This window comes from Physcomitrium patens, chromosome 18 (assembly GCF_059467195.1).
Source record: "Physcomitrium patens ecotype Gransden chromosome 18, ASM5946719v1, whole genome shotgun sequence".
NCBI lineage: Eukaryota > Viridiplantae > Streptophyta > Bryopsida > Funariales > Funariaceae > Physcomitrium > Physcomitrium patens.
The window spans coordinates 9,526,660-9,553,561 of NC_143427.1; the positions used below are offsets into that span (position 1 = coordinate 9,526,660).

Consider the following 26,902-nt stretch of genomic DNA (forward strand, 5'->3'; position numbering starts at 1 on the left):
CTTGCAAGATTTGGGTGGGTGAGCATAGGAAAAAGGAATGTTTGCCATCTCTGTCTATACCTATCTATGCCAGGAATCTTAACATTCCATTAACTTAACAACCCAATTCACTAAACAATGCTACTTGAGTATTTGTGTTCAAACAATTTATTTTTATGTTTTTAAAGTATGTCATCATTGTCTGAGAGCAGGGCTGTGAATTCATAGCTTTTTTTTTATTTAAATTTGAAATGCTTGTGACCATTGAGCAGGAAATATTATGTATAGGAAGAGAGAGAGAGAGAGAACCAATTATAGTTTCTAATTCTACCTTGATTATAACAAAGAATCTGTAAAAAAAACATCATTGTTGTGTTTAACTTCAACATTGGATGCCTTCACAATTTTAAATTTTGAAATGTAGAGTTCTAAAGAAACAGTTATAAAAAATAAAAAAAAGCACTATCATAATTCATGGGTAAGTACATGTTTACAAAACACAGCTTTAGTTTGATACATTATCAAATTCTTCCATTACTCATATGGGCATATACTGATTTATTATTTCACCATTCAATCTCATGGTTGACAGTTTTATGAATACAAATTTACAAATCTCTTATGCTATTGGACATAAACCCAAGTCTTTGGTTAAGAATTTTGAGATATGTGGGAGCTTTTTCTGTCACCCCATTAATTTATTTTAACACTCTCTGTAATCTTGCTTTGTATTATGTGTATTTCCCATCCACTTGACACATCTTGAAAATAAATTCCTACCAATGGCCCAAAGTACAACAACATTTCATAACATCCCATGTAGAAAAAACACACAGCTCAGGAGCAAAATTTCAGTTCTCACAGTCTCCATGTAAAAACCACATGGCAATCATAAAATCATGTATTGGCATATCCAAAACATGTGCAATAACCTGTTTGATTTTTTTTTTTTTTTAAATGTGGGTAATTTCCAAAAAATGACATGCACAATCCACATCCAAGTTTGTAAAGTGTTTCATAGAAACCATATACATGCACGGATTTACAAAAAAAGTAGCAAAAGAAAAGAAGATAAAACAATAACATGAAGAAGTCCATCAAAGTAGAGAAAAAAAATGAGTTTTTATGGCAACCAATGTCAACCCAGATTAGTCAATGAAATGTTCCTGGGCCACCGAGATTTTCCATTAAAGAATAAGACAGGGGAGTTTGATCGCAAGCACTAAATAAAGCCCCCCCTCCCCAACTCATTTGTTTTTTTTTTCCCTCCCTATAATGGCACAAATGCAAAAACCCTTGTGAAGCGAAGAGCGTGGTCATAGGAGGTGCCTGGTCTTAGGGGGGGAAGCTGTGCCCACTTATAATGACGACTAGGTCGCAAAACTATGAAAGACCTACCAACCAGGTCCACATGCATCACACATGTCAGTAAGGGAGGGAAAGAGGACCCACCCGCTCCTTCGCCCATTCTGACTCCTCGCCCGGCCCTCGATCTGGCAATATTTTAGCTTGCAACAGTCAAGGACTTTGCTGGGATTGGACAGACTGACTGCCCGCTTCAGCCAGCTGCCCGGCGCGGCTCTAGGGCAAGTGGAAGAAGCGTGGGGGAAGTGGGGAGTGGGGAGGGGGGGGGAAAAAAAAGAGTAGGTCGAAAAATGCTAAGGGGGGAGTAAGAGACTGTCAAGCTAAGCGAAGTTAATGTCGTGCTTTCTGGTTGTAGTGAGCGGCAACAATATCGACGTGGATTTCAATTTCGTAATTTTGGGCAGAGTTTGGCCAGATTAAAAAAATTGGGGCTCGGCGGGCACAGTGCGGGCAGATGGGCAGTGGCGAGGATTCCGAGTTCCCGCCCAGCGCCAGCCCCGACCCCGCCGCGCTGCTGCTGCTGCTTTTCGGCATCGTCGTCCTTGCTCGTCGTTGTCCCCTTCATCGCCCGACCCCGTCGACAATCAGATCCATTTGCTCTCTTCCCTTCGCTGGCGCTCTCCTCTCGTCGATGCAGCCAGGCAGCCAAGCTGGATCCCTCTCTCGAGTTCGCCCTTGCTTCTTCTATCGAGTTAGAGTGAGCTTAAGTCATTGTGAGGAGGGGGAGCTTGTGATCTGCCTTGCGGAGTCACCTGTGCGACATTGCACGGTGGTGGGAAATCGACCCTGGGCTGGCAGCTTGAGATGCTTTTGATTCAATTGGGGAGTTGTTTTTTTCTTTCGTTTGCTCCTCGTTAGTTCCTCGTCTTGATGAGTGTGAGGGCAATTTGGAGTTTTCTTTGCACGGGAAGCCCCGCATTGAGCGACAGGAGAGCCCCGAGGGCTATAATTGAGAGGTTTTGTTGCATGAGGCGGAGTGGTGGGGTTCAATTAGTGTAATTGAGCATAGTGCCTCGCTTTTTGTTTTATCTTCTGATCGTGGCTAGGTAAATTGGCGCTTTAGAGCCTCTGAGAGAAATAGAGGTTGAATTCTGCGTCGGAGAGTTTAGATCTGGTTGTTTAGTGGCACTGCGCGGATCTTGCGGCGGTACTTATCACCACTGTGGGGGTGAGATCTAGTCTTGCTCGCGGGTGATTAGCTGTGTGGGGGCTGTGTGCGATCCAATTTGGACTCAATCGATTAATCCTAGCTGGTAGAGTTGGAGCTATCGACGATCCTTGACGCTTTCGAGACGAGTGCTGCTGGACTGCTTTGATATCGTATTGAAGCCTAAATTTCTAGTGGAGCATTGTGCATTTGCATCTTGTTCCTGCATTTCCACAACGTGCGGATTGAGTCTTGTGGCCTGGAAGCTGGCTTCGTGCGTGAAGTGTTCACTACTGTAGAGGGTTTCGAAAAGTACCTTCCAATTGATTCTAGGCGGTGCGATTACAGCCGTATGGCGTCAGTGTTGGCCCTTACAGTTGAATGGAAGAATTGATGTTCTGCAACTAGTAGGCAGACACGAGCTCTCTGGTGTTTCGAATCTCAATAGCAGAGATTTGTGCCTTAATTCGGAGATGTGACTATGAAAGAGAACAATTGAGCGAGCGTCTTGACGTTTAGAGTTTCTACCGACATTTCCGGGAAACCAACGTTGTTCAGAATTCAGTGCTGTTGAAGGTGTTCAGAAATTTTGTGCCGATTTTGTCAGTTCTCATCAGCTAACGGAAGTTGCACATTGGAACCCATGATTGTAGTGCGTCGTTGGCAGCGGAGGGGCCCCTTGTGAGACATGTAGTGCAATTTACAGTGTAGTGCGAGAATTTATGTATGCAGCTTGGCTGTCGATAATACCGTTGGCCTTGCTGAAGAACCTCATGTGAACAGCTAGCATCTATGACTCTCCTAGCACATACAGTTTAGAAGTTGAATCGAGATCAGTGAGACGTAGAGGAGCAACATTCGCAGGCTGTGCGCAGTGTGGGGCTCGAACTCTATCTTGCAGTCATGGTGGGTTATGACTTGTCGGTACTGCCTCAGAAACCAGCTTGGTTGGAGTCTCTGTTGGCTGAAAAGTTCTTTGTGTCGTGCGCAAAGCATGGGGCGTTGAAGAAGAACGAGCGAAACGTTTTCTGCGTGGACTGCAATGCTGGTGTGTGTCAACATTGCGTCCCTGCTCACCAGAACCACTGCATCCTTCAGATTCGTCGATACGTGTATCACGACGTGATCCGTCTGCAAGACATCCAGCGTCTTCTGGACTGTGCAACGGTTCAGACTTACATCATCAACAGCGCGCGTGTGGTGTTTCTAAACCAGAGGCCGCAACCGCGTCCGTCGAAGGGGTTAGGAAACGCTTGCGGGACCTGCGACAGGAGTCTCCAAGACTCGTATGCCTACTGCTCTGTGGCATGCAAAGTGGACGCAGTTATCAGCAATGGGAAGGACCTCTCCAGCCTCTTGCCAGAGAGCGGCAACATGCCGTATTCGTTCTTCACGTGTTCCCCGACTCGGAGCTTGAAAGGTGGGAAACACGAGTTGGAGGATGAGGTACTGACGGATTCGCCATTCGATATGTCGCCGACACATACTTCGTCAGCTTCGACAGGCAGCGAAGGGGCGGGGTTCTGCGGTGTTGCCTCGACGGCTTCGACTCAATTGCTGCCCAAGAAAGTCCGGAGCGGACGTATTTCGGCGATAGCGACGTCGCCGAAGTCTGTAATATTTCCGGTGTCTGTGAAGAGAAGGAAAGGGACCCCTCACAGATCTCCATTTTGTTAGGCACGTGCTCCAAGTAGAGAGCCATGTTGCGTAATTCATCCTCCATCCCACATATTTTTTGGTATCTCGCTCAGTCGGTTACCCAGTAGTTGTTATTGGCCTCCCTTGTACGGGAGGTTTCATCGACAAAGCTGCAGGTCGTTTCTTACGACTGATCGGAACAGCAGAAGCGGCTGGTTCTCCCAGTCCGGTCGAGAGTTATTCCTACAGTTACAGAGGTTGGAAGGAGCGGTTTGATTGATTCTTGTATGTCTGCTAGCTCGACGATATACTTTAAGAGTTTGCGAAGTTTTTTGCTACACACGGCGGGCCGAGGCGATTGGAAGCCTCGACAGCCCAACTCAGGCTGATTTCTATGGACAATGATCCTAGTAGAGTTTCGGCTGTAGTTCTTGATTCTTCCGTCTGCGGTAGGCACACACTAGGTAGGGAGTCTCTGTTGGGACCGGATCGGAATGAGGAGCCGAGGGTTGGCTTTGGGACTTGGGTAGAGAAGCGTTCCAATCCGAGAAGAGAGGGCTAACTGTCCCGCGGGTTGAGACATAGTTGGTGGCCCGCAATTACAGACAATTTACAGAGATCCTCATTTACTAAGTAGTGTCAAGCAGATCTTGCTTGTTGTAGTTCTATTTATTGTGATAATCTGAATGTGCTTTCTAGCAGACACGCTAATGGGCCTTGCTTAGCTTTAACTTAAACACCATGTTTTTGCACCAGTATTTGCTCTGGATTTTCGAGAGGACCTCGTCATCGTGGAACTATGTTGAACTCACAGTCGGCATATCAGCTGAGTTAGCAAGCTGAACCCAGCAGCATATGCAGCAGCTTATTCTGAAGTCAATTCTCTCAAGTGCTTATTCACTGCATTCTCAGGTATTGAACTGAAGATACTGACGTAAGCGTTAGCATGGGTTGATTCAACATGTTGCTCGCCTGGGGGAGCATTCATCCCTGGTCTAATTTTTAACTGTCGCAAATTGATGGCGTTTTTTACTACATCTGTCTAAGTCTTTTCGGTATTTGAAGGTAGATTGTCTTTCATTTTGCATTCCACCCAAGAATGTGTTGTAGTATGTGGATCTGGTTGGATGTGAAAGCTTGGGTCTGCGGATGCTTAACTCTGGGATTGTTGCTATACATACGAGCCGAAGACTCGTTTCTTGCCCATTCTACATAGATCGTATTTGTATTCGACAGACAGCAGGTTTTCTTTTTGTGGTGGATGTACGGTACTGTTGCTCAAGGTGTTTTTAAATATTTAAGATCTTAGAGTAATGACTTCATTTTAGCTAAAGCAATGAACGGTCGCTGTTGTGGAAGTCAAAAGTCAGGCATGCTTCCTTGAATTGGAGCTTTCAAGCCTGTAGCACGTTCAGTTTTATTCACATTCCTTTCTTCGTTTGGTGCTTAGGTATTTGTTAGCGCGTGAAGTCGTTGGAACTAATCTTCAACGCTTTCTTGGATTCAGAGACCCTCGTGGTTATTCACGATGCCCCGAGTTTTGGAGATCGTCACGTTGCTGCATAGGTGTCGTCTTTCTCCTGATTTGATCGTCTCATTCTTTTTGAAGTTGGTTTTAGTCTCGTTCATGTGTCTCCACGGATGCATCGACTCCCAACACTTTAACTTGGTTCCGTTCACTGTGACTTATCAAGAATATTCCTGTTGGTTCTAAGTTCCTGTGACACAGTTCAAATCGTCAAAGGTTGCTCTCAGCGCAGAAAAATTCACTAATGTACAACCAAAATTTCATTTCATGCTGAGCTTTGTCAGAATGAAGCCACTGAAACCCCATTTTTCTAATGAACCTGGAGATGGCAACTCCATTCAGCAAAAAGTTCCTGGAACCTCTTCCAGATCGGGTAGAACGAATCCTTTCTTTTCAACCGCTAGAATTTCGTGTCATTGCTTGCAGTAAAGGAAAAAAAGCTGATGATACTGAAAGTGTTCAGCTCGTTTGTTCTCGTTGTTATCCCCTGCAAAGGTGAGGTAGTTGAAGATACGTACTCATGCATTTGTTGGAGTTGCTTGCTGGATTTCGGTTGCAGTATTGATGCATCGTTGGTACTCAACTGAGAAGTCTGCAGTGGCTCTGCACACAACTGCCTCATTTTCGACAAACTTTGAGTTGGCGCCATGCAGTGTTTTTCCTTGAGTCCAGGGTCTTTGCATGGTCACCTGGAGTTACCCGACATTTTTGACGAGGCTGATCTACCAGCAGGGCAGCTCTAATGAAATTTTCTCACTAAAAGAAACATTCGTGCCATGAGTCTTGGTAAAAGATTTCACTAAAGATTTGTTGGTTTGTCTGTTTTGTCTAAATGAATGTAACTTTTGAACTAAAGTAAATGCTGTACTGTACATCTTTGTTTCATTTTAGTAAATAGGATAAGTTTTCTCTTTACAATAACTACCCACAACATCTGATTGTGAGGTTTGAAATAGTTGTGATGTCAATAGTAAGTTAACAAATCCTACTCATGTTTTTTTTTTACTTTTTTTAAAAAGTTCAAATAAAAAGTTGTTAATATTTTTAATATACACATTCAACCATGAAGAAATAGTTGTGTTGTCAATGTCAAAAATAAAAATAAAAATAAAAAATAAAAGTCACTGAAATTTAAATGAGATTGTGGCATTAGCAATATCCCAAAAGAATCCCCAAATTCCTATTAGCCTTGACATATGTAATTCCTTCTTGACACACTCTTGTCATCGTGCTGCCGTTTGCAATGTAACAATCACTTGTCTTCTTGCCAACTTCTATGTTAAAGGTCAAGTTAAGAGATCAAAGCAGACCAGAATATAAATATTTTCTAATCTTCTGTTTTCCGTGTGATACACCCTTCAATGCTCAACATAATTAGTGTCCACATAAAGCACTCACCACATTCACCAATACAAGACGAGGTCCATGCATATTCAATAGGAGGCAAGTAACTTATGAAATAATTTTGTAGAGATTGCAGAAGCAATGTTCAATAGTAACAGTTACTCACGCCTCCAAGCAAGTTAACCATGCACCTCGGCAGTAAATTCTGATCGTATCAGAAAACTGAATGTTCCAGAGTCTCATATTCCTGGTTCCTTCTGAAGTTTAGCTACTATGCTCTGCTCTATCTTACTTCAAAGCACATCTAGAACTATTTCAAAGGAGGTTTCTCTTGGTATTTACAGCACTCAGCAGAAAACTAGGAACATACAAAGCGCCAATTCGTAAGCAACCTAGGATTTGAAACTTACCACGGTTATGATTTCAGCTTGATGATTCAGCAGGAAACACACCAGTAGTGGACTTAGTTGTGAAGGACAAGAATGTGTTTGAGATCAGAAGCACTTCCGGTGGACAATAGGAGGACCAGTTTCATCATACTCAGCCTTGGTGATGTGCTGATTCTGAGGAAAGACTACTTTCGCAAGAATCGCTCCACCCATCCAAGCAGAATTGATCAATGTGTTTTCGGGCATGTACTCTGGAGGCTGTCAAACAAACATGTCACGTTAGGAACGATGTTGCAAAATATTAAATTTATGCCCGTGCGAAAAGCTGCATATAAGCAAGATCAGTACAGCAACCTTGATCAGTGATGGTCGCACTGAAGGGTTCGCAAGTAGAATGGCCTCTTTATGAAGTCGCGCATCCAAACCTGTAAATTCGACAGAGAAAGTCTGAGCTTTAATGAGATCTAAAATTAATAAACAAATACGTAATTCAATCAATAACTCGAACAGTCGCTACAATTCCTACAATCTCTCGCCATTTACACCTCACTACCTTCGAGGACAATTACTGAGACATTCCTAAGTCACTTGAAGATCAAGATCCCTGCACTAACTAACGTATGAGGGAAAATCAGCGATCACCAATCCACAAAGGATATCATTTAAATCAGAAGTGCATCATTAACAATGAGCTCCTGAAGAGGATCTATCATTAAGTAGGACATACCCGCCATCATAGAAGTGCCTCCACACAATACGATGTTTTCAATAAGCTGCCGTTGATTCTCAGAAGGAGAACACATTGACACACTACGAAGCAATTGTTCAGCCAGGCCGTCTTCTTCTACTCCCAAGATTGAAGGTCGTAACAGAGCTTCACCAACAGTATACACCTCTCTTCCAATAGAAATAACCTACACCAAACGAGAGTCATGTCATAAAAAACAACATTTCAGAATAGATATTTCAGCACACCTTCAAGCAGAGTAGCCTTCTCAACATCTACAATCTCCCTCCACTTGGTCGATAAGGCTATTTGCTCAGTAAACCTTTCAAAAATGGTTTGCTCTGAATCAATCGACACATGAAACCAATAAAGCAATGGTGTATACCTGCCCATCAGGAAGTGTGTGCTCTATACTAGGACAGTCTTCAGCAGTTGCAGCATAACCTGAAGAGTCTTTGGAAACCGTAGCATATTTTTCCTTAAGCATCTCCACAACAGCAAGATCCAATTTCGCATCTGGTTGTGACTGTGCAAGCTCTTTTGCAAGAAGATCAGTGAGATCCTGACCCGCAATTTCAAAACGCTTGACTGCATTGTGCTGGACGGCGCCTTCCCATACAGGAGCAATATCTGCAAAAGTTCACAGGCAAAGAAAGGAGGGCTTTGCCCAACATGGATCAGGGCTGCTGTCAGTAGATTTGCGTGACACCCTCAGACCATGTATTCTGATCACACAAGAGAAACCAGCCATTTGATCTCAGCTAAACCATACTTGTTTAGAAAATGCGTTGCAGCGTACACCTAACGGACGGCACAAATTGAAGAGCAGAATAATAAATATAACAGATACTTTCTTATTAAGAGTGTTCTACTTATTACCGTAGTGATCCCTTATGAAGTTCGCCAACCAGTAAACTCTTCTTATTCCGGCGAAATACATTAACAGTCAGCATACAAGGTATTGTGTGTGAAAGATTTCGTCACTGGATCTACGTTGCACATTTCGTTAAAGTCCCTTCTAAAGCTTCCCTCGAACACAGATTCAGTAACAATAAACAGATTCAAGCCAAACAGAGAATGTACCTATCTTCCCATGCCCAGCATCAATAGCGACACCGGTGATGCGTCCTACTGCATAAAGAGAAAGCACTGCCTGCTCCACTGCATAGAGGCCATTCACGTTGAAAGTCTCGAACATTGTCTGAACCATTCTCTCTCGTGATACCTGAAATTAAAGATGAACGTGGAATCTTCAGCAACATTCACAATTCGCAACATAGCAAGCCAAGAAAGGTAGTACATCTGAAGAGAACATCGTCAAGAAACCGATAAGTACCAGTAACAATGCATTAATATCTAATTGCACTAACAATCATAACTCAATTAATCACACCACTAAAGTAATAATAATAATAATAATAAAATTGTAACATATTCTTTACTGTATCCACATAGGACTTGTGCCGATCCAAAAACCTTGAAGCGTTGAGTACATCCAGATCACAAAACGGATTTACGAAAAATGAAAACTTCCTACATGCCTGCCCGAAACACAAATAAAACTCAGTCATGTAGTATTATCCACACATACAGGATGAGGGAGATAAAATAATCATCAAGTAAAAGAGTGATTAGCAAGAACCTTAGATGTCAACAAAGGTTCGGCAACAAGAAGCTGGCCTTCGTTGCCAGGTTCCCAGCCGAGACCGGTGTAAAAAACATAGCGCCATAGATCTTCCATTGCGTCCCAGTCTTTAATCATTCCTCGTTTGATAGGATGTGTAATGTCCCCAATTACCCCACTATTACCATTACCCCCTTCCTCCTCCACCCTCGACATTGCTGTTGGAAGGATCTGAGTGACAATAGACGCGTAAGTTTTACAAAGTGAAAGACCATCACATACAACAGAACTGCAATTCTCCACTGCCACTTTGAGCGGACTCGTCAAGCCAGAGAAAATTCCTGACTCACAAGCCCGAGCTCAGTGTGAATATATACACTACGCCTGGAACATTGCCTAGAATAATACTGAGCCATAGATATGCACTTCTGGAATGAGTCATATCTATCCTTCACACGCTACATCGCAAGCGGGAATGCAGAACCCTATCCAATGACCACACGGGGAAAAAATTCAAGAATGCAACTGCATACTGTAAGAATGGCAAAAACAACTAAACCAACCCTCTCATATCAGAACCCTATGCCAAGCTTCGGTTTCTAACACCAAAGAAATTACAACAGGTTGAGTCGCAGGAGCAAAACATCCACAAACAAACCAATCCCACGGCAAGGGATGCAAATGCGTACTATAGACGGGTCCTGGTCGGGGCTAGCGAAGCCCGCCTTCAAGTACATCGACCCTGAGTCCAGCACAGCTGGCTCCATAGCTGCAAAACCTGCTCGACGCCCTTTCCCTTCCTCCTTCGAAACTCTAAATCAAAGGTCAAGGAAGCTTAGCGATATCGCCAGTCCTCGTCGTGCACACCTCCAAATCTCTCCTTAATTGATCCTTCAGATGGCGTCGGACTCCCGATGAGAAGCATCGAGCTCCCTCTTCTTCCTTCTGCAACGCTGCAAGCAAGCTTCATTACACTCGCGGCTCTCCTCCCGCCCCCGCCCCCGCTCTTCCCTTCGTCCCTTTCTGCGGTGGGCGCGACCACGTCCAACTCGGATCAATTTCGAGGTGGACATCACAATCGATTTGTGGATGGAACGCATCGTGCAGTTCATTCATTCATCTTTCACTGTTTATCACTTAATCACAAGGGTGCATGCGAGCACTTTGTAATCAGAGCTTCGGTGAACTGTGGACGACTACCGTTTCTCTGCTGTTGCTATGTAGCTCGTTTGTTCGAATGTCTGTCGAGGGATTATGTTTCAAGTGTACTATCCTTCAAAGGAATTAGGGCGCATCACTGTTTCTTTGGAGCAGGTGAAGAATATTTCGAAAGACTGTGTTTAGTTGGAGATTTCTATTTTTTGCTGTGAGGTACTGTTATGGGTTCTGCTTAGAGTCCATGCCCAGGCTGAGGCTTCTGATGGGCATCTTAGATTAAGTGATTCGAGTAGGAGCCTGATATATGCTTCTCGTAATATGTATGTAGTGGTTCTTTAAATAGCATCACCATGTATTAACGCCGATAACACAACTATGCGTGACTATACCCTGTATTCATAAAGTCGCTCCAAATTTGAAAGAGTTTGGTGTGAATCAATTAAAATTTATTGAGTTTTCTCTTGGTAACGTTTGGTTGGCACTACTATATATTCAGATGTTGTATCGAGTAGTGCCATGTTACAACCGAATTTTCATTTTCTTCTTTGTGGATGCTTCTGTAATAGAATCCGAGACTGAAATTACCTTGAAATAGATAGTTTGAACTCACTACTTTGCTACTTCGGGATGGAGATACTCTTGTATCTCCAGCAATACACGCTTGTTTTCATATTTGTCCAACTTGATTCCTCGACCCATGCCGATTACAGGAAGCTTGTTGAATCACTCCATCTAAACAGCCAAGGAAGCAACGATTTCCATCCGATGAAATTTTGTTCAATGCGATGGCATTGGTTCCACGATGTGTTCATTTTCCCATCACAACATAACAAACCACTCGGATAGGTTAATGTTGCAATGCACAATATAGCCCGCAAATCTCATCAGAAGGTATGTTTACCTGCATGTCTTGACAGCTGTTGCCCCACAAGTAGGGATGCAGATAAACTGGCAACCTTTGCAATGCGCAGTTTAAATGGAGGTGAATGCAATCATGCTTATAGAGAGCATGGTTGTCTACAAAAGCTGGTGGGAAAGGACGTGTTGATTTCTTTCGGTGTTAGCATTAATCATGAAGATAATTCGAATTTCCTGTTTGACTCTTCGAAACGTTATTCAACTGCCTAAATAATTTGGAAAGGCTTAGTCGACTGAGTACGTGTTCTGTCTATTTTTGGTTTCTTAAACCTGAATCGCACACCGCTAACTGCTTTTACGGAGTTGTTTGTCTTGTTTCCGATCAGTGAAGGGAATACCTGATGTGTATCATTTTTATTTCATCAAGCAGTCGATCAATGTCCCTATGTTCTTTGCTACCAAGCATCACCAGTTTTGAAATGGTCTGAGAGCCTAATATTTTCATACGTAGCTGTATTGGTTGGTGTGTGGCACAAGACATAGAGATTAAGAATGAGATGGGATTTGAGTGTGCAGGGAATGGTTTACTTAATTTCAAGGCCAAGAAAACTTGACGAGGAGATCGACAAATTTAGACCAAAGCCTGGAGTGCGAGTATCCAGATCTATGTGATCGCGACAGGCATTAGTCATGTCAATCGCGATCTCTCCAAGTCCTCCAAACAATCGGCCACGCTAGCTGAAGCAAGATTTGGCAAATGCAGTCGATCCCACTACATCGTTGGTCTGTAGCATCGTCATAATTTGGAGTATTGATAAAGAATTGATGATTAATTCAGGATTACAATTCTTGATGTCCATATCCTGTTACCTTGATTAGTGACGATGTGTGACATGTAACTGTCCAGTAGCAGGTAAGTTTGGTCCCCCATCATGTCACTTACCGACGACGACTATGACAACAACAAGAAAACCTTCTCACGAAGGCTAGATCAATTTCTGGTAACAAACTTTTGTTTCAGAATTCATTCAATTCACAGACGTTTTCTATTCTGAAAGGGCTGAGGGTGACTGCAAGAACTTCAATGGTCCAACATCTAATGTATCTGTGTTTATGAGGGAGTAGTCGGTTTATGATGGAAACTAGGTAGTCCGCGACGAAATTTGTTTCTTTCGCAGTTCTATGCAATGAATGCAAGAAATGTAGGTTGATTTATCCTAGGAACAGTGTAACGCGATGAATAATTCAAGGATTCAGCGTCCATGGGTTTGCGAGGAGACATAGACGTGGAGGAAGCATGCTCCATGCGGAGATCCTTCTGTCTCAGAGAGTGTACCTTGAATACTGTGGACTGAAGGTGATTCCGAAACCTCTTGCAAGATTAACTCGAAAAATTATAGTAAAAAAGCGACTCTCCTCTTTCGTTGATGTATAAGTTTGAGTTGTTAGGTTTTATTGCTCCTCAGTTTACTGACAGAAAACAGTAAATAGCTAGTATTAGCATGCTACAGTTGTTCAAGTAGCTCCGAACCGATTTCGTTCTGATGAGTTTATTTTACCATTAGTTGAGAAGAATGGGAGGTGGCACATTGTTTATAAAGGAAAATTGCGTGAGATCATTTTATTTGAGGATCTCGGGGCTGCATCAGTTATGCTTTCTTGGGATGAGTTTGCGAAGAGACGGTGTTTGTGTGTTCTGCTCTTGATGATCACCATATTGGGCATTTTGTGCCCCCAGGGTTACCTAGACACTGTAGCTGCTGTGCACATACCGGGAATGTGGTGGCTGTGTAGTATCCTTATTCAGTTGAGTTGTTTTTTCCAGGTATTACAGGACATCGTGTGACGGAACTCTCGGCTCCATGAATGATGTTCAAGGGTATGTGGAAAAATTCAGTTATGAGGGTCATTTATCTACTCTATGAACTTTCTTTTCTAAGGAGTGAGCGATTGGTTTGTGTGTGCAGGTTCTTGCGTAAGATCGAGAGACACAAAAGGTAGGGGGCTAATCTTTCATAGTACTCTTTCTTTGCGCAGAAAACGTAGACTTAACTAAGAGAAAAACTTTCCACAAAGTGTGAGAGAAATCTGGAAATAATGAAGCATATTGCTGAAACCCAATCCCTCAAACCCACTTGCGGTGTTCCCGTTGTCGTCCTTCAATATACGCGCAACGTTTTTGGCAGCTGTGGATCCTGATAGGAAAGTGACTTTTAAGTGAATGTAGATGATACTTTTGTAACAATTCTTTTGTCAAGATTTCAATCTGTAATACTTACGATCAATTCCGAGGAAGGAAAAAAATTCCTGCAAAACTTGAGCCAAAACTGCAATTCTAGTCATGTCAATCTACTTACCCAAAGTCGGATGGCTTTCAATAGAGCAATCTCATGAGTATGGTTACGTACTCTCGGTCTAGGCATAGTGCAGCCGGAAAATCCCTCTTTTTTGCTTTTCTCATCCTGTTCGGTTCATAAGACAATGGAACCCCTTTAAGTTTTTCAGCCAGAGTATCTTTTCGACAGTGAAATTTTAATGTAAAATTGCGGTATTGATTCTTTCATCACAAAGTCAGCCTGGACTGCATGTCAGGTTGACAAGACAGGTGGATTAACCTTTATGAAAAAACCAACAAAGAATCTCGGTGTCGAGGATTCATGTGAGATGGAAGATGGTTCAAGTCAAAAACTATTTGAGCCAGCCGACCATCTGAGAAATACGGCCACTTGGACTTGATCATTACATTTTACTAGATACAGAAGGAAGCAGAGCTTGACAGTAAACCTGCATAATGCCAGCTCAACTCGAAAGGCCTGCAGAACTTGTGGCAGAGGAGGACGATTGCAACCTGCACAGTGAAGGGGAAAAGTGACAAATGGCACTTCGATTTCTTTGTGTAGAGGTATGGAATTGTGCCGCAATTTTAACACAGCTTTTAAAACAACGCATTGAGATTTTCAACATTGCATGATTCCCGAGAGAAAAAAGAGAACCATTTGATGTTAACACGCTATGAGTGCCTTAGCACCAGCCTGATTTGGATCAAGCTGTGTCCACACAAGAATCTCATCCTCGCAGACAGTCTATGAGTTGAATACCAATCTCAAAGATGGTGATGTTTCTAGGGTCCTTGTTCCTGAGCGTTCATACTCCAAAAGTGATGCTTAACATGCTTGGTACTTGTGTGGTGTGCAGTTTCCAGCTTGCAGTTGGGACTGCGAGCTTATCACACCAGTCTGGCACCCTGAGCATCTGCAGATTCCAGGTCTGGAGCAACGCTTAATGTGTTCACAAGCAGGAGTCCTCAATCTGTAATCCCATAGATTGTGCACAACCAAGTGTACTAACATCAAGTTTTCACTTGCTTCAGTTGTCAGCTGCTACTTGCTATCCATTTTTTAAGTTCAAATTTTAAAAAGAACTGTCTATTCCTGTACTGCCTACAGTAACTCACCTGGCAGGTTGTGCTTATTCCCCAGATCTTCCACCCATCCCTTAAATAAATTGATTAAAAATTATGTTTATTTTGTATAATATTTTATTATAAGGTGTTGTTTTTTTCAAGAAAGCAAAGAACATTCCTTCTTCTTTGTTACAATTAGAGAGGGCATAGTTTATAGACATAAATAAAATAAAATAACATAATAACAAAATCCACATCTTTAATTTATGTTACTAATTGTACATAATTTCAATTGACCATGTAATTAAAACTAGTGACTTTGGAACTGTCTTAAACTATATTGACTTATAAACATCTGGGTAGATAGATAGTAGCAACACTGTAATGCCTCCACATGAAGTTTCAGTATGGTTTTGCAGGATCTCACAGAGAAGAGGAAAATGAGCTGTTAGAAAGCTTTCACAGGTTGAATGCTCAACAAATACACAACAGACAGACAGACAGACCCTTTCCTGGCAGACACATGGAAGACATTTTTCAGCATTGGAAAGCATTACAGGGTGCAGTATTGCATTGTTTGGATGCAGCTTATGTAGGTTGATCTGCATTGTGAAGTTATGGCAGGTCTCTGTAAGCCACCAACCACAGCAAGAGAGAGGTATGGATAGTATGTCAATGGTGGTGACCCAGAGGGATACCACCCCCACAGACTCCCATATTGCTTGGGTTTAGGAGCACCAACAATAATATGGCATCTGTGGGGTGAAAAAAGTAAGTGTTAGTTGGATGGGAAACTAACAATAAGATTTTCTAACATACTTGTAGAATCTGTATTTTTATTTTTATTTTTTGTTTCTTATTTTCAAATTACAGGAAAATAATTGTTAATTTCTTGATGATACAAATCAATTACAAATCTAATCAAATCATAAAAGCAAATTGTTACAAAAAGTTATAAATATGAAGGAAAAGAAATGTGTGGGTTCTTCACAGAATTTAAAAATTTGTAACATTATACACTCTTGATTACTATCTGTTGAATTACTTCTTCAATAGATGATTTTATAAGAAGTTTTCAAAATTACACAACAGAAGAAATCTATAGTTATCAAAAGTGGAATGAGGGTAGATACATATTTAAAGATTTTAATTTACTTACAGAACATTTATCTACAAAACTTATGTAATTCAATGATAACTTAAATTTTACAAATAAATGAGATTTTACCAATAATAATACTTATAATAAAATGGACATAATTTATGGAATGAAATCTTTTTTTTCAAAAGGAGTTGGAATATACATACATATCAACTAATTGTTTATTTTTATAAATAATATATAAAAATTTATAAATTTTAGTTATATTTAATTTAATTATGTATTATGCATAAAATTATATAATTATAATATATTTCACAATATTATTGTTATAAATAATGTATACAAAGTTCAGCTGCATGTGTAAACACAAACATACGTGAGAGAAGTCAGATTGTTTGTTATATTTTATATTTTTGAAGTATGTAACAGTGTTTTTTAGTTATGCATGAAAAAAAGATATTTAGTATACTGAAAGGTAACCACATGTGAAATTCTACATGGATGATCAGAGATGGTTCAAAGGGAAGTCTCCCTAAGCCTTCAAACTTATCAAAGGAGGATGAGGAGAATAAAGACATGGTGATGAAATTAATGAAATTGTATAAACAAACAAATAAACAAACAAAGAATTAAACAAGACTGTGTGAGTGTGTGCACCAGCTAGTCATCTGTCTTACTGTCTTTACTTTGAATGACTGACAAAGAGACCGTCCTTTGCACACTGATTGAGAGGAAAAATGAAAAAGAAAAAGAACAATGAAAAAAGGTAAAGAAACAAACAAGCTTTTCAAAAGATGAAATAGATAAAATAGGATGTTGAGAATGTTTAGAAAGACACAAGAGTAATAGTAAGTAATACACACAAGAGTAGTAGTAAGTCATACATACAAGAGTAGTAGTAGGTCATACATACAAGAAGGTTTCTAAGGAGAGAGAGCTTCACACATAAAAATCTATTGATCTGGTTGTGCCTCCTTTACAAGAAGAGAAAAGGGAGAGGATAAACAATACTTCTCTACTAGACTCTAAATATTGTAGCTATGGTATTTACTATAGTCTATAGTAAATATTATGGAAAGTGCCAACTACATTTAATGATTTCAACACTCCTCCTCGTTCATCATAATATTTACATAATATAAAATTTGTATAGAATTATGATCTATACTTTTTTGTGATCTTGCAAGATCAACAATTGTTGCCTCATTAAAACCTTATCTAGGAAAACCTTATTGTATTTAAGAATAAAACCATAGATGAAGGAAAAAGAATACAACATCATTTTTTTTTAATTATTTAAAGAACTCATTAACTTTCTTATTCAAGAAAAGCAAGTCGCCACATATCAATGCCATAAGTAAGTCGACAATAGTTGCACAATGAGAGAGCTTTGGTGAAGAAATCAACAAGGTTATTTGTAGATTCAATTTTCTTAATTACAAGTGCTTGATCAGTAATCAAATCATGGATATAACTAAAATACTTTGGATCAATATACTTTGTCATGTTGCCTTTAATAAAACCAACTTGCATCTGTACAATATAAGTACTATTATCTTCATGCAAGATAGTTGGAGAATCATCATATGAAAATCCACAAGTTGTTTGAATGAATTTATCAATTGATCGCAACAAAATACATTCTCGAGATGCTTCATGTAAGGCAATAATTTTTGTATGGTTGGATGAAGTTGCAGTTATTATTTGTTTCACTAATTTTCATGATATTACAGCTCTATGTCTTAAAAATACATATTCTATTTGAGATTTAGTTATTACACTATCAGATTTATATCCTACATCACAATATCCAACCAATTTTGGATCTGCAGATTGTCTATAGTATAATCTCAAGTCTTTAGTACCTTTTAAATAATATAATAAATATTTGATGACATTCCAATATCGTAGTGTTGGACGTGCACTATGTCTTGCAAGAACACTAACTACAAATGTAATATCTGATCTTGTAGATGTAGTTAAATACATAAGTGCTCCAACCACTGCGAGGTATGGATATTGATCTCTCAATATTTCCTCCTCCTCCTCACATGGACGATATAAATCATGACTATTACAACCATGTGTCACGGCCATAATCATGTAAGCTAATAATTACATATAGAAATAGGTAGAAGTAAGTAAAAGTAGATAAAAGTAAGTTAATTCTATAATATTTAATATAGAAGCTTCCTAGAAACTTCCTAGATGCTGCTTTGACTTCATAGGTGTCTTTAATTGACTTTTTGGATTAGAAACGTGGTCAACAAGTTGGTCATGTGCCACACATGTTGTTAGCTTGAAGATCAACCTAACTATGTGGCCCACACGTAGAAAAACTTGCCTTGTAAGTCAAGGCATGTGTCCTACAAAGTCAACACATATTGAAGGTCCTATAGAACATCGCCACGTAGCTCCTAGTTAGATAGTATATATAGAGACAAGAGTGAAGGCTTCTTCACTCTTGTCAACTCCTTTCTTGCTTCTAGTCTAGTTTCAAGGGTCTCTAGTTTTCTTGTCTTTTGGCAATAGCCATTCTAGTTTCTCTTTTCAATATACATACTTATTATTCATATTTTGTTACTTTTCTTTGAGTGAAGGCTTACTTGTCTGAACTCTTTTTTCATTGAGTTCTTGTCCTTGACAGATTGACAAGAGTACACTTACAATATCAGAGCTTTATTTTTCTTGAGTAAGAGTGGATTACCCCTTTCTCTTGACAAGGCATAAGCGTATTAGAAGTTTGCGGATTACCCACTTCTAAACTGATATTGTTCTTAGTATCTTCTTTGTTATCAAGTATTTTTTTTCTTTTGTCTTGAGCATTATCAAACAAATTTTTCTTCTTAGTGTCATTATGGCAGAGCTTGTTGAAATGAAGAGTGTAATGGCACAAATGCAAGAGCAAATGAGGGAGTTAATGCTTGCGATGCATCAACTCAATTCACCAACACAGGAAAGAACAAGAATAGCAGAAAGTGGGGATATAGAGATGATCGGAGCTGCTTCAACATCTACAATAAATCACGTTCCTTCTCCAATTGTACAACATCCTATAAACACTAGAGAACCAAGAATTACCTTATCTGAGAAATTTGATGGTACGAAATCAAAGTTTCGAGGGTTCATCAATCAAGTACAATTGGCAATTGAACTTCAACCGCAAAGCTATCCAACTCCAGGATCACAAGTCAGGTTTATTGGCACTCTACTTTCTGGTTCTGCATTATCGTGGTTTTCGTCTTTTCTTGAACAACGAAATCCAATATTGGACAATTTGGAAGCTTTTTTGGCAGAGTTTCGATCTATGTATGGTGAACACGATGCAACTCGTGTTGCAACAAATAAGATCCGAATTCTGCGACAAAAAAATCGCTCAGTAACAGTGTATGCTTCACAATTTTGACAACTTGCAATTGACATCAAGTGGGATGATGCTGCACTCATCAGTCAATTTCTTTATGGATTGCAATACGAAGTAAAGAAATTGATGCTCAACTTACTTGATCCTCAAACTTTGAGTCAAGCAATCGATTTTACGGTAAAATATGATAATCGACTTTTCAAATTTCGATCTGAGAATCATTCACGGAAACCTCAACGTTATTACTCAATGACAACATCAACATCTTTGCCAAACGTACATTCGGAAGTAGAAGACATGCAAATTGACGCGGTACGTTTTAAACCCCTAACTGAGCAAGAAAAGATTCGTCGTCATCAAGAAGGATTATGTTTATATTGCGCAGAACCTAAGCACACTGCTCAACATTGTTCAAAGAAACAACGTAACTATAAAATGAGGGGTACGACGGTCAAAGAAGACAACATGTCGGAAAACGGATTCGTCCAGCTACAATAAGGACCGTGCAGCTGGAACCTTGTACAATTCCTAATGAAGGTCCTATCCTCTCCTCAAAACCCTCTCCTTGTTTTATAATAGACTTATATTTAGGACCTAAGAATTACAAAGCCTCTGCTTTATTAGATTCGGGAGCCTCAGCATGTTTTTTAGATGAACAATTTGTTAAAAGTCGTAAAATACCCTTTGTACAGAAACCTAAACCAGTACATATAGAAGTCATAGATGGTCGTCCCTTGTCTTCTGGAGATGTCACTCATGAAACTCATCCTATAAAAGTAACAATAGACGGTCATGATAGCTACATAGCTTTTAACATAATTAAATTCCCGTCCAATCCAGTTATTTTAGGTTTATCCTGGCTAGAAAAATATAACCCTTGAATAGATTGGAATTCACGTAAACTTGACTTTTCCCAGAGCATTATTAATAGTTCTACCAACCAAGTAAAAAATTATAAGTCTAGTATAGTAAAACCCATACTGATAGGTGCAAAAGCATTTATACACGCAGCAAAAGAAGGATCAACTTTTGCTATTTATGCTGCACCTATTTCTGAAAACGTAAAGACTTCAAGTGGCATTCCAAGTCAATATCAGGAGTATTAAGACGTTTTTGAGAAAAAGAATGCAGATATTCTTCCTAAGCATCGCCCATATGATTGTTCAATCGACCTCAAGGAAGGAACTCAGCCACCATTTGGACCAATTTACAGTTTATCGCAAGATGAGATGGCTGAACTCAAGACATATATTCACGAGAATTTAGCGAAGAATTTTATACGCCATTCAAAATCTCCAGCAGGAGCTCTAATTCTATTCGTAAAGAAAAAAGATGGATCTTTACGAATGTGTGTTGATTATCGAGGACTCAACAAGATCACAATTAAGAACAGGTATCCATTACCTTTGATATCAGGACTCCTTGACCAGTTGAATCAAGCTAAGATCTATACAAAAATAGATCTAAGAGGAGCATATAATCTAGTACGGATCAAAGAAGGAGATGAATGAAAGACTGCGTTTCGAACCAGGTATGGCATTTCGAATATAATGTCATGCCCTTTGGACTCACGAATGCATCAGCTGCTTTTCAACATCTCATAAATGATGTATTTCGTGAATTCTTAGACAATTTTGTCATCTGCTATCTAAACGATATCCTGATCTATTCTAAGAACGTCGAAGAACATGAAATACATGTTCGTCAAGTATTACAAAAACTTAGAGATGCAGGATTGTACACCAAGATGGAAAAGTATGTATTTCACACTACTCAAGTTGACTTTTTAGGATACATCATTTCAAATGATGGTCTCATGATGGATTCTAAGAAAGTCCAAACAATCATGGATTGGAAGATTCCAAGGACAGTAAGAGATGTCCAATGTTTCTTGGGATTTGCCAATTACTATCGGATCTTCATCAAAGATTTCTCACGAGTTGTAGCTCCACTTATGCGCTTGACTAGTAAAGATAAATTTCAATGGAATCAAGAAGCGAAAGCAGCATTTGAAGCCTTGAAGACATCGTTTGTCTCTGCACCAGTCTTATATCGTGTTGACTTTTCCAAGGCATTTTTTATGGAAACAGATGCATCAGATTTTGCCTTGGGTGCAGTTTTATCACAAATGGGAATAGATGACAAACTTCATCCGATAGCTTTTCATTCAAAAAAATTCTCAGCAGTCGAGATCAATTATGAGATCCACGATAAAGAACTTCTTGCAATCGTGGATTCCTTTCAAGAATGGTGTCATTATCTAGAAGGCGCTTCTAGTCCAGTCACTGTGTATACAGATCACAAGAACCTCGAGTATTTCATGTCAGCATGCGTGTTGAATCGTCGTCAAGCTCGTTGGAGTATGTCTTTGTCAAGATTCCAGTTCATTATCACTTATTGGCCAGGAAAACAACAAGGTTTGTCTGATGCCCTATCTAGACGTTCTTATTTTGCACCAAAAGAAGGAGATGCAACTTTTGAGCAATAAAGAATGGTCCTCTTGAAACCGGAGCAATTTCATCTCCGAGCAATGAAATCAACATTGACGGTTGATTCAACTTTTCTCAAGCAAATTCAATCCAGTATGTCCTCAGACCCTCTTGTTTATGATATCGAGAATAATTCTTTCAAGTCTCATGATCCTTCTAAGTTTGAGTTGAAGAATAATCTATTATATTTTGAAGGACGCCTATATGTTTCAGAAGGAGAAGCACGTTTACGTGTTCTTCAAGCACGTCATGACTTTCTAGCAGCAGGGTACTTTGGATATAATAAGACTTTGGAACTCATATCAAGAGATTTTTGGTGGCCACAAATGTGGAAGTCAGTCAAAGACTTTGTACAATCATGTGATATTTGTTCAAGATCAAAAATTCCTCGTCATCAACCTTACGGACTTCTTCAGCCATTACCTATCCCAGAACAACCATGGTCTTCTGTTTCTATGGATTTCATCACAGATCTTCCAAGCTCAAGATCTTATGATTCTATATTTGTGATAGTAGATCATTTCACCAAGATGGCACATTTTGTGCCATGTACAAAATCTATCACAGGTGAAAAAACAGCTAAGCTTTTCATTGATAATATCTATCGCTATCATGGATTACCTAAAGATATCATATCAGATAGGGGAACTCAATTTGTATGAAGATTTTGGAGGACCCTTTTCAAGATTTTAAAAGTGGACATAAAACTATCTTCGGCTTTCCATCCTCAAACTGATGGACAAACAGAGCGCGTAAACCAAGTCTTAGAGCAATATTTAAGGTGTACTATCAACTATCAACAAGATGATTGGACAACCTTTCTGCCATTGGTAGAGTTTGCTTATAATAATACGGTACATTCTTCCACGCAACAAACACCTTTCTTTGCCAATTATGGCTATCATCCACGACTTGATACTTTTGATTTTTTAAAAGTTGATAATCCTGCAGCAGAAGATATGGCAAATCGGTTGTCAGAGTTACATGCAATAATGAAGACGCAATTGAAGGAAGCTCAAGAACGACAAAAAATAAACGCAGATCTATATCGTAAGGAGCAACCACAAATCAACGTGGATAATAAGGTATGGCTACTTCGTCGCAATATCAAGACTACTCGACCTTGTGACAAGTTGGACTATCGTAGGCTTGCCCCCTTTTCTGTTTCTGAACAGATCAACCCAGTTGCATATCGGTTACATCTACCGGAGTCAATGAAGATCCATCCTGTATTCCACGTGTCTCTTCTTGAACCACATAAGACAGTGGATATACAAGGAAGAAGACAAATGCCACTGCCTCCTATAGAAGTAGATAATAATAAAGAATTTGAGGTGGAAGAGATATTAGACTCAAGGCGGCGCCGAAATAAGCTGAAATATCTTGTTCATTGGCGCGGATATGATATTAGTGAACGCACATGGGAGCCATCCAGAAATCTAGCAAATGCATCAGCTAAAGTCAAAGTTTTTCTTCAACGACATCCATCAAAACCAAGATGAAAATCTCTCTTATAAAAGAGACAAGATTGAGACAAGATAACATTCAATTTCCTATCCTTGTTTGTAACTTCTTTGCATTTGTGACGCTAATTAGATGGAGAGCCAACAACCAGCGGATTCAACTCAAGAACCTTCGTTTGCTGACATGTCGGACAAGACATTACGATTGTCACAACCTTCAAGACGACGCAATCGAGATAAAGATCTTCAAGAACGACATGTTCTTCCTCAAATAGATGGTGAGATACAACGCGTTTGATATCACGATTTGGGAAGGGACTCTCGATGTTTGGTAATTTTGCTAGAGGTAGGAACAACTCCTGATGGTGATCCAAATATTCTATTCGAAGGAAGTTACGAAGGCCTCAACAATGATCAAATAACTGGGTGGTCTTCTCGCCCTGGTATGGGACACTACCGATGGTTGAGAGGCCCTATCAATCATCTTCGAAGAGAACAGAGATCAGAGTATGTGGCAAATACAATTCGTCGCATCATAGATTTCCTCAACATATGATGACCGCTCCTCGTGGAACTCATCTCTAGAAAGGGGGTAATGTCACGGCCATAATCATATAAACTAATAATTATATATAGAAATAGGTAGAAATAAGTAAAAGTAGATAAAAGTAAGTTTTCTATAATATTTAATATAGAAGCTTCCTAGAAACTTCCTAGATGCTGCTTTGACTTCATAGGTGTCTTTAATTGACTTTTTGGATTAGAAACGTGGTCAACAAGTTGGTCATGTGCCACACATGTTGTTAGCTTGAAGATCAACCTAACTATGTGGCCCACACATAGAAAAACTTGCCTTGTAAGTCAAGGCATGTGTCCTACAAAGTCAACACATATTGAAGGTCCTATAGAATATCGCCACGTAGCTCTTAGTTAGATAGTATATATAGAGACAAGAGTGAAGGCTTCTTCACTCTTGTCAACTCCTTTCTTGCTTCTAGTCTAGTTTCAAGGGTCTCTAGTTTTCTTGTCTTTTGGCAATAGCCATTCTAGTTTCTCTTTTCATTATACATACTTATTATTTATATTTTGTTACTTTTCTTTGAGTGAAGGCTTACTTGTCTGAACTGTTTTTTCATCGAGTTCTTGTCCTTGACACCATGTCCAACCATTGGTATGGACAATGAATAAGCATCAATCATATTAAATCTTTGCAAGATTCATCTTATATACATTAGTTGGTAGAAAAAATTGCTACCATCTGTTAGATCCATAATCTGAAGACCAATGTAGAAAATTATTTTTCCTAGCATTTTTATTTCAAATTCATGTATAAGTAGGTTAGTAGCTATAATATATGCAGATGTAGTACCCATTAGGTTAAGAACATCAATATATACAATGATCATCACAAAACTAGTTTTATCTCATTTGATAAATAAACAAGAGATTAGTGGATCACTTACAAACTTATTTGTAATTAAATAATCTCAAAGACATTAATATCACATGCATTTGGATTGTTTTAAACCATATAAGGCCTTACATAATTTAATACTATGATATGATCCTGGAGCGAGTCTATTTGGAGTTCTTATTTCTAAGCGAGGTGGAACTTTCATATAAATATTTGCATCAAGAGAACCATATAAATATGTAGTTATTACATCCATCAGATGCATCTCAAGGGTAGCATGAACTATCATTCCAATAATATATCAAAATTTAATTGAATCTATGATTGAAAAATATGTGAAATCATAATCAATACCAAATCCTTAAGCAACAAGACAAGCTTTATAGCGGATTATTTGACCTTCAGCAACAAGATGAGATTTATAATAGATTATTTGACCTTGAGCATTTCGCTTGTGTATTAATACCATCTTATATTCCATATGGCGAGATGTAAGAGTATCTAAAATTAGACCAAAGACTTTTCTCTTATACAAAGAGGCATACTCCTCCTCAATAGCAGTTTTCCATTTTGATCAATCAGAGCAACGCATTGCCTCCTCAATGGTTTGAAGTTCAAGATTGTCATTCTTACAAGAAAAGACTTTTATAATCATAAATGCAAATGATTCATCTATCATAATAGAAGGTATGTCCCAAATATCATCTGTAGTACAATACAAAATAGATAATTCTTTACTCAACTTTTGTCAAGGACAAGAACTCAATGAAAAAATAATTCAAACAAGTGAGACTTCACTCAAAGAGAGGTAACAAAATATATATAAACAAGGATATATATTGAAAGAGAAACTAGAATGGCTATTGCCAAAAGACAAGAAAACTAGAGACCCTTGAAACTAGACTAGAAGCAAGAAAGGAGTTGACAAAAGTGAAGAAGCCTTCACTCTTGTCTCTATATATACTATCTAACTAGGGGCTACGTGGCGACGTTCTATAGGACCTCCAATATGTGTTGACTTTGTAGGACATATGCCTTGACTTATAAGGCAAGTTTTTCTATGTGTGGGCCACATAATTAGCTTGATCTTCAAGCTAACAACATGTGTGGCACATGGCCAACTTGTTGACCACGTTTCTAATCCAAAAAGTCAATTAAAGATACCTATGAAGTCAAAGCAGCGTCTATGAAGCTTCTAAGAAGCTTCGATATTAAATACTATAGAATTAACTTATTTTTACTTACTTTTACTTACTTCTACCTATTTATATATATAATTACTAGCTTACATGATTATGTCCATGACATTATCCCCCCTTCTAGGGACGAGTTCCACGAGGAGCGGTCATCATATGTTGAAAAAATCTATGATGTGATGAATTGTATTCGCCACATATTCTGATCTTTGTTCTCTTCAAAGATGATTGATAGGGCCTCTCAACTATCGGTAGTGTCCGATACCAAAGCGGGAAGACCGCCCAGTTATTTGATCATTGTTGAGGCCTTCATAACTTCCTTCGAATAGAATATTTGGAACACCATCAGGAGTTGTTCATACTTCTAACACAATCACCAAACATCGGGAGTCCCTTTCCAAATCGTGATACCAAATGCGTTGTATCTCGCCATCTATTCGAGGAAGAACATGTCGTTCTTGAAGATCTTCATCTCGATTGCATCATCTTGAAGGTTGTGACAAACGTAATGTCTCATCCGGTAGATCAGCAAATGAAGGATGTTGAGTTGAATCCGCTCGTTGTTGATTCTCCATCTCTTGAGTGTCACTACTACAAAGAAGCTACGAATAAGAATTGAAAGTAGAATGTTATCTTACCTAGATGTTGTTTCTTTTATAAAGAAGATTTTTATCTTGATTTTGATGGATGTCGTCAATGAAAAGACTCCAC

General features: G+C 39.4%; 1 protein-coding gene, 1 long non-coding RNA gene and 1 other non-coding gene across 6 annotated transcripts; 2 read left to right on the forward strand and 1 right to left on the reverse strand.

Annotated features, from left to right (window-relative positions):
* Positions 1-1,807: 1,807 nt before the first annotated feature.
* On the forward strand, positions 1,808-4,832 carry LOC112295241 (protein RGF1 INDUCIBLE TRANSCRIPTION FACTOR 1). The gene has a single exon (XR_016498415.1). It is a non-coding gene; the product is annotated as a protein RGF1 INDUCIBLE TRANSCRIPTION FACTOR 1 (transcript).
* Positions 4,833-7,105: 2,273 nt separating this feature from the next.
* On the reverse strand, positions 7,106-11,351 carry LOC112295240 (actin-related protein 7). The gene is made up of 7 exons (XM_024546532.3): positions 10,431-11,351; positions 9,760-9,972; positions 9,201-9,342; positions 8,503-8,747; positions 8,118-8,304; positions 7,745-7,815; positions 7,106-7,648 (listed from the first exon to the last, which is right to left on the reverse strand). Exons 1-7 carry the CDS (start codon positions 10,506-10,508, stop codon positions 7,496-7,498), a joined length of 1,089 nt encoding a protein of 362 aa, XP_024402300.1. The 5' UTR covers positions 10,509-11,351; the 3' UTR covers positions 7,106-7,495.
* A 117-nt stretch (positions 11,352-11,468) lies between these two features.
* LOC149987453 (uncharacterized) lies at positions 11,469-15,975 on the forward strand. 4 transcript variants are annotated; one of them, XR_016498417.1, is made up of 8 exons: positions 11,469-11,790; positions 12,334-12,540; positions 12,668-13,114; positions 13,583-13,636; positions 13,725-13,754; positions 14,350-14,659; positions 14,953-15,022; positions 15,580-15,975. It is a non-coding gene; the product is annotated as an uncharacterized LOC149987453 (long non-coding RNA). The 4 variants fall into 4 exon arrangements; XR_016498416.1 differs by having other exon boundaries at positions 12,334-13,114; XR_016498418.1 differs by lacking the exon at positions 13,583-13,636 and having other exon boundaries at positions 12,334-13,114.
* The last annotated feature ends 10,927 nt before the right edge of the window (positions 15,976-26,902 follow it).

Bases quoted from the DNA above. Each gene is read 5' to 3' on its own strand.
- LOC112295240 (XM_024546532.3), bottom strand. From the start codon at position 10,508: ATGGAGCCAGCTGTGCTGGACTCAGGGTCGATGTACTTGAAGGCGGGC. The intron at 9,343-9,759 runs GTTCTTGCTAAT...CTTTAATTTCAG, and splicing joins AACCTTTGTTGACATCTAAG to GTATCACGAGAGAGAATGGT. The intron at 7,649-7,744 runs GTTGCTGTACTG...TTTGTTTGACAG, and splicing joins TGCGACCATCACTGATCAAG to CCTCCAGAGTACATGCCCGA.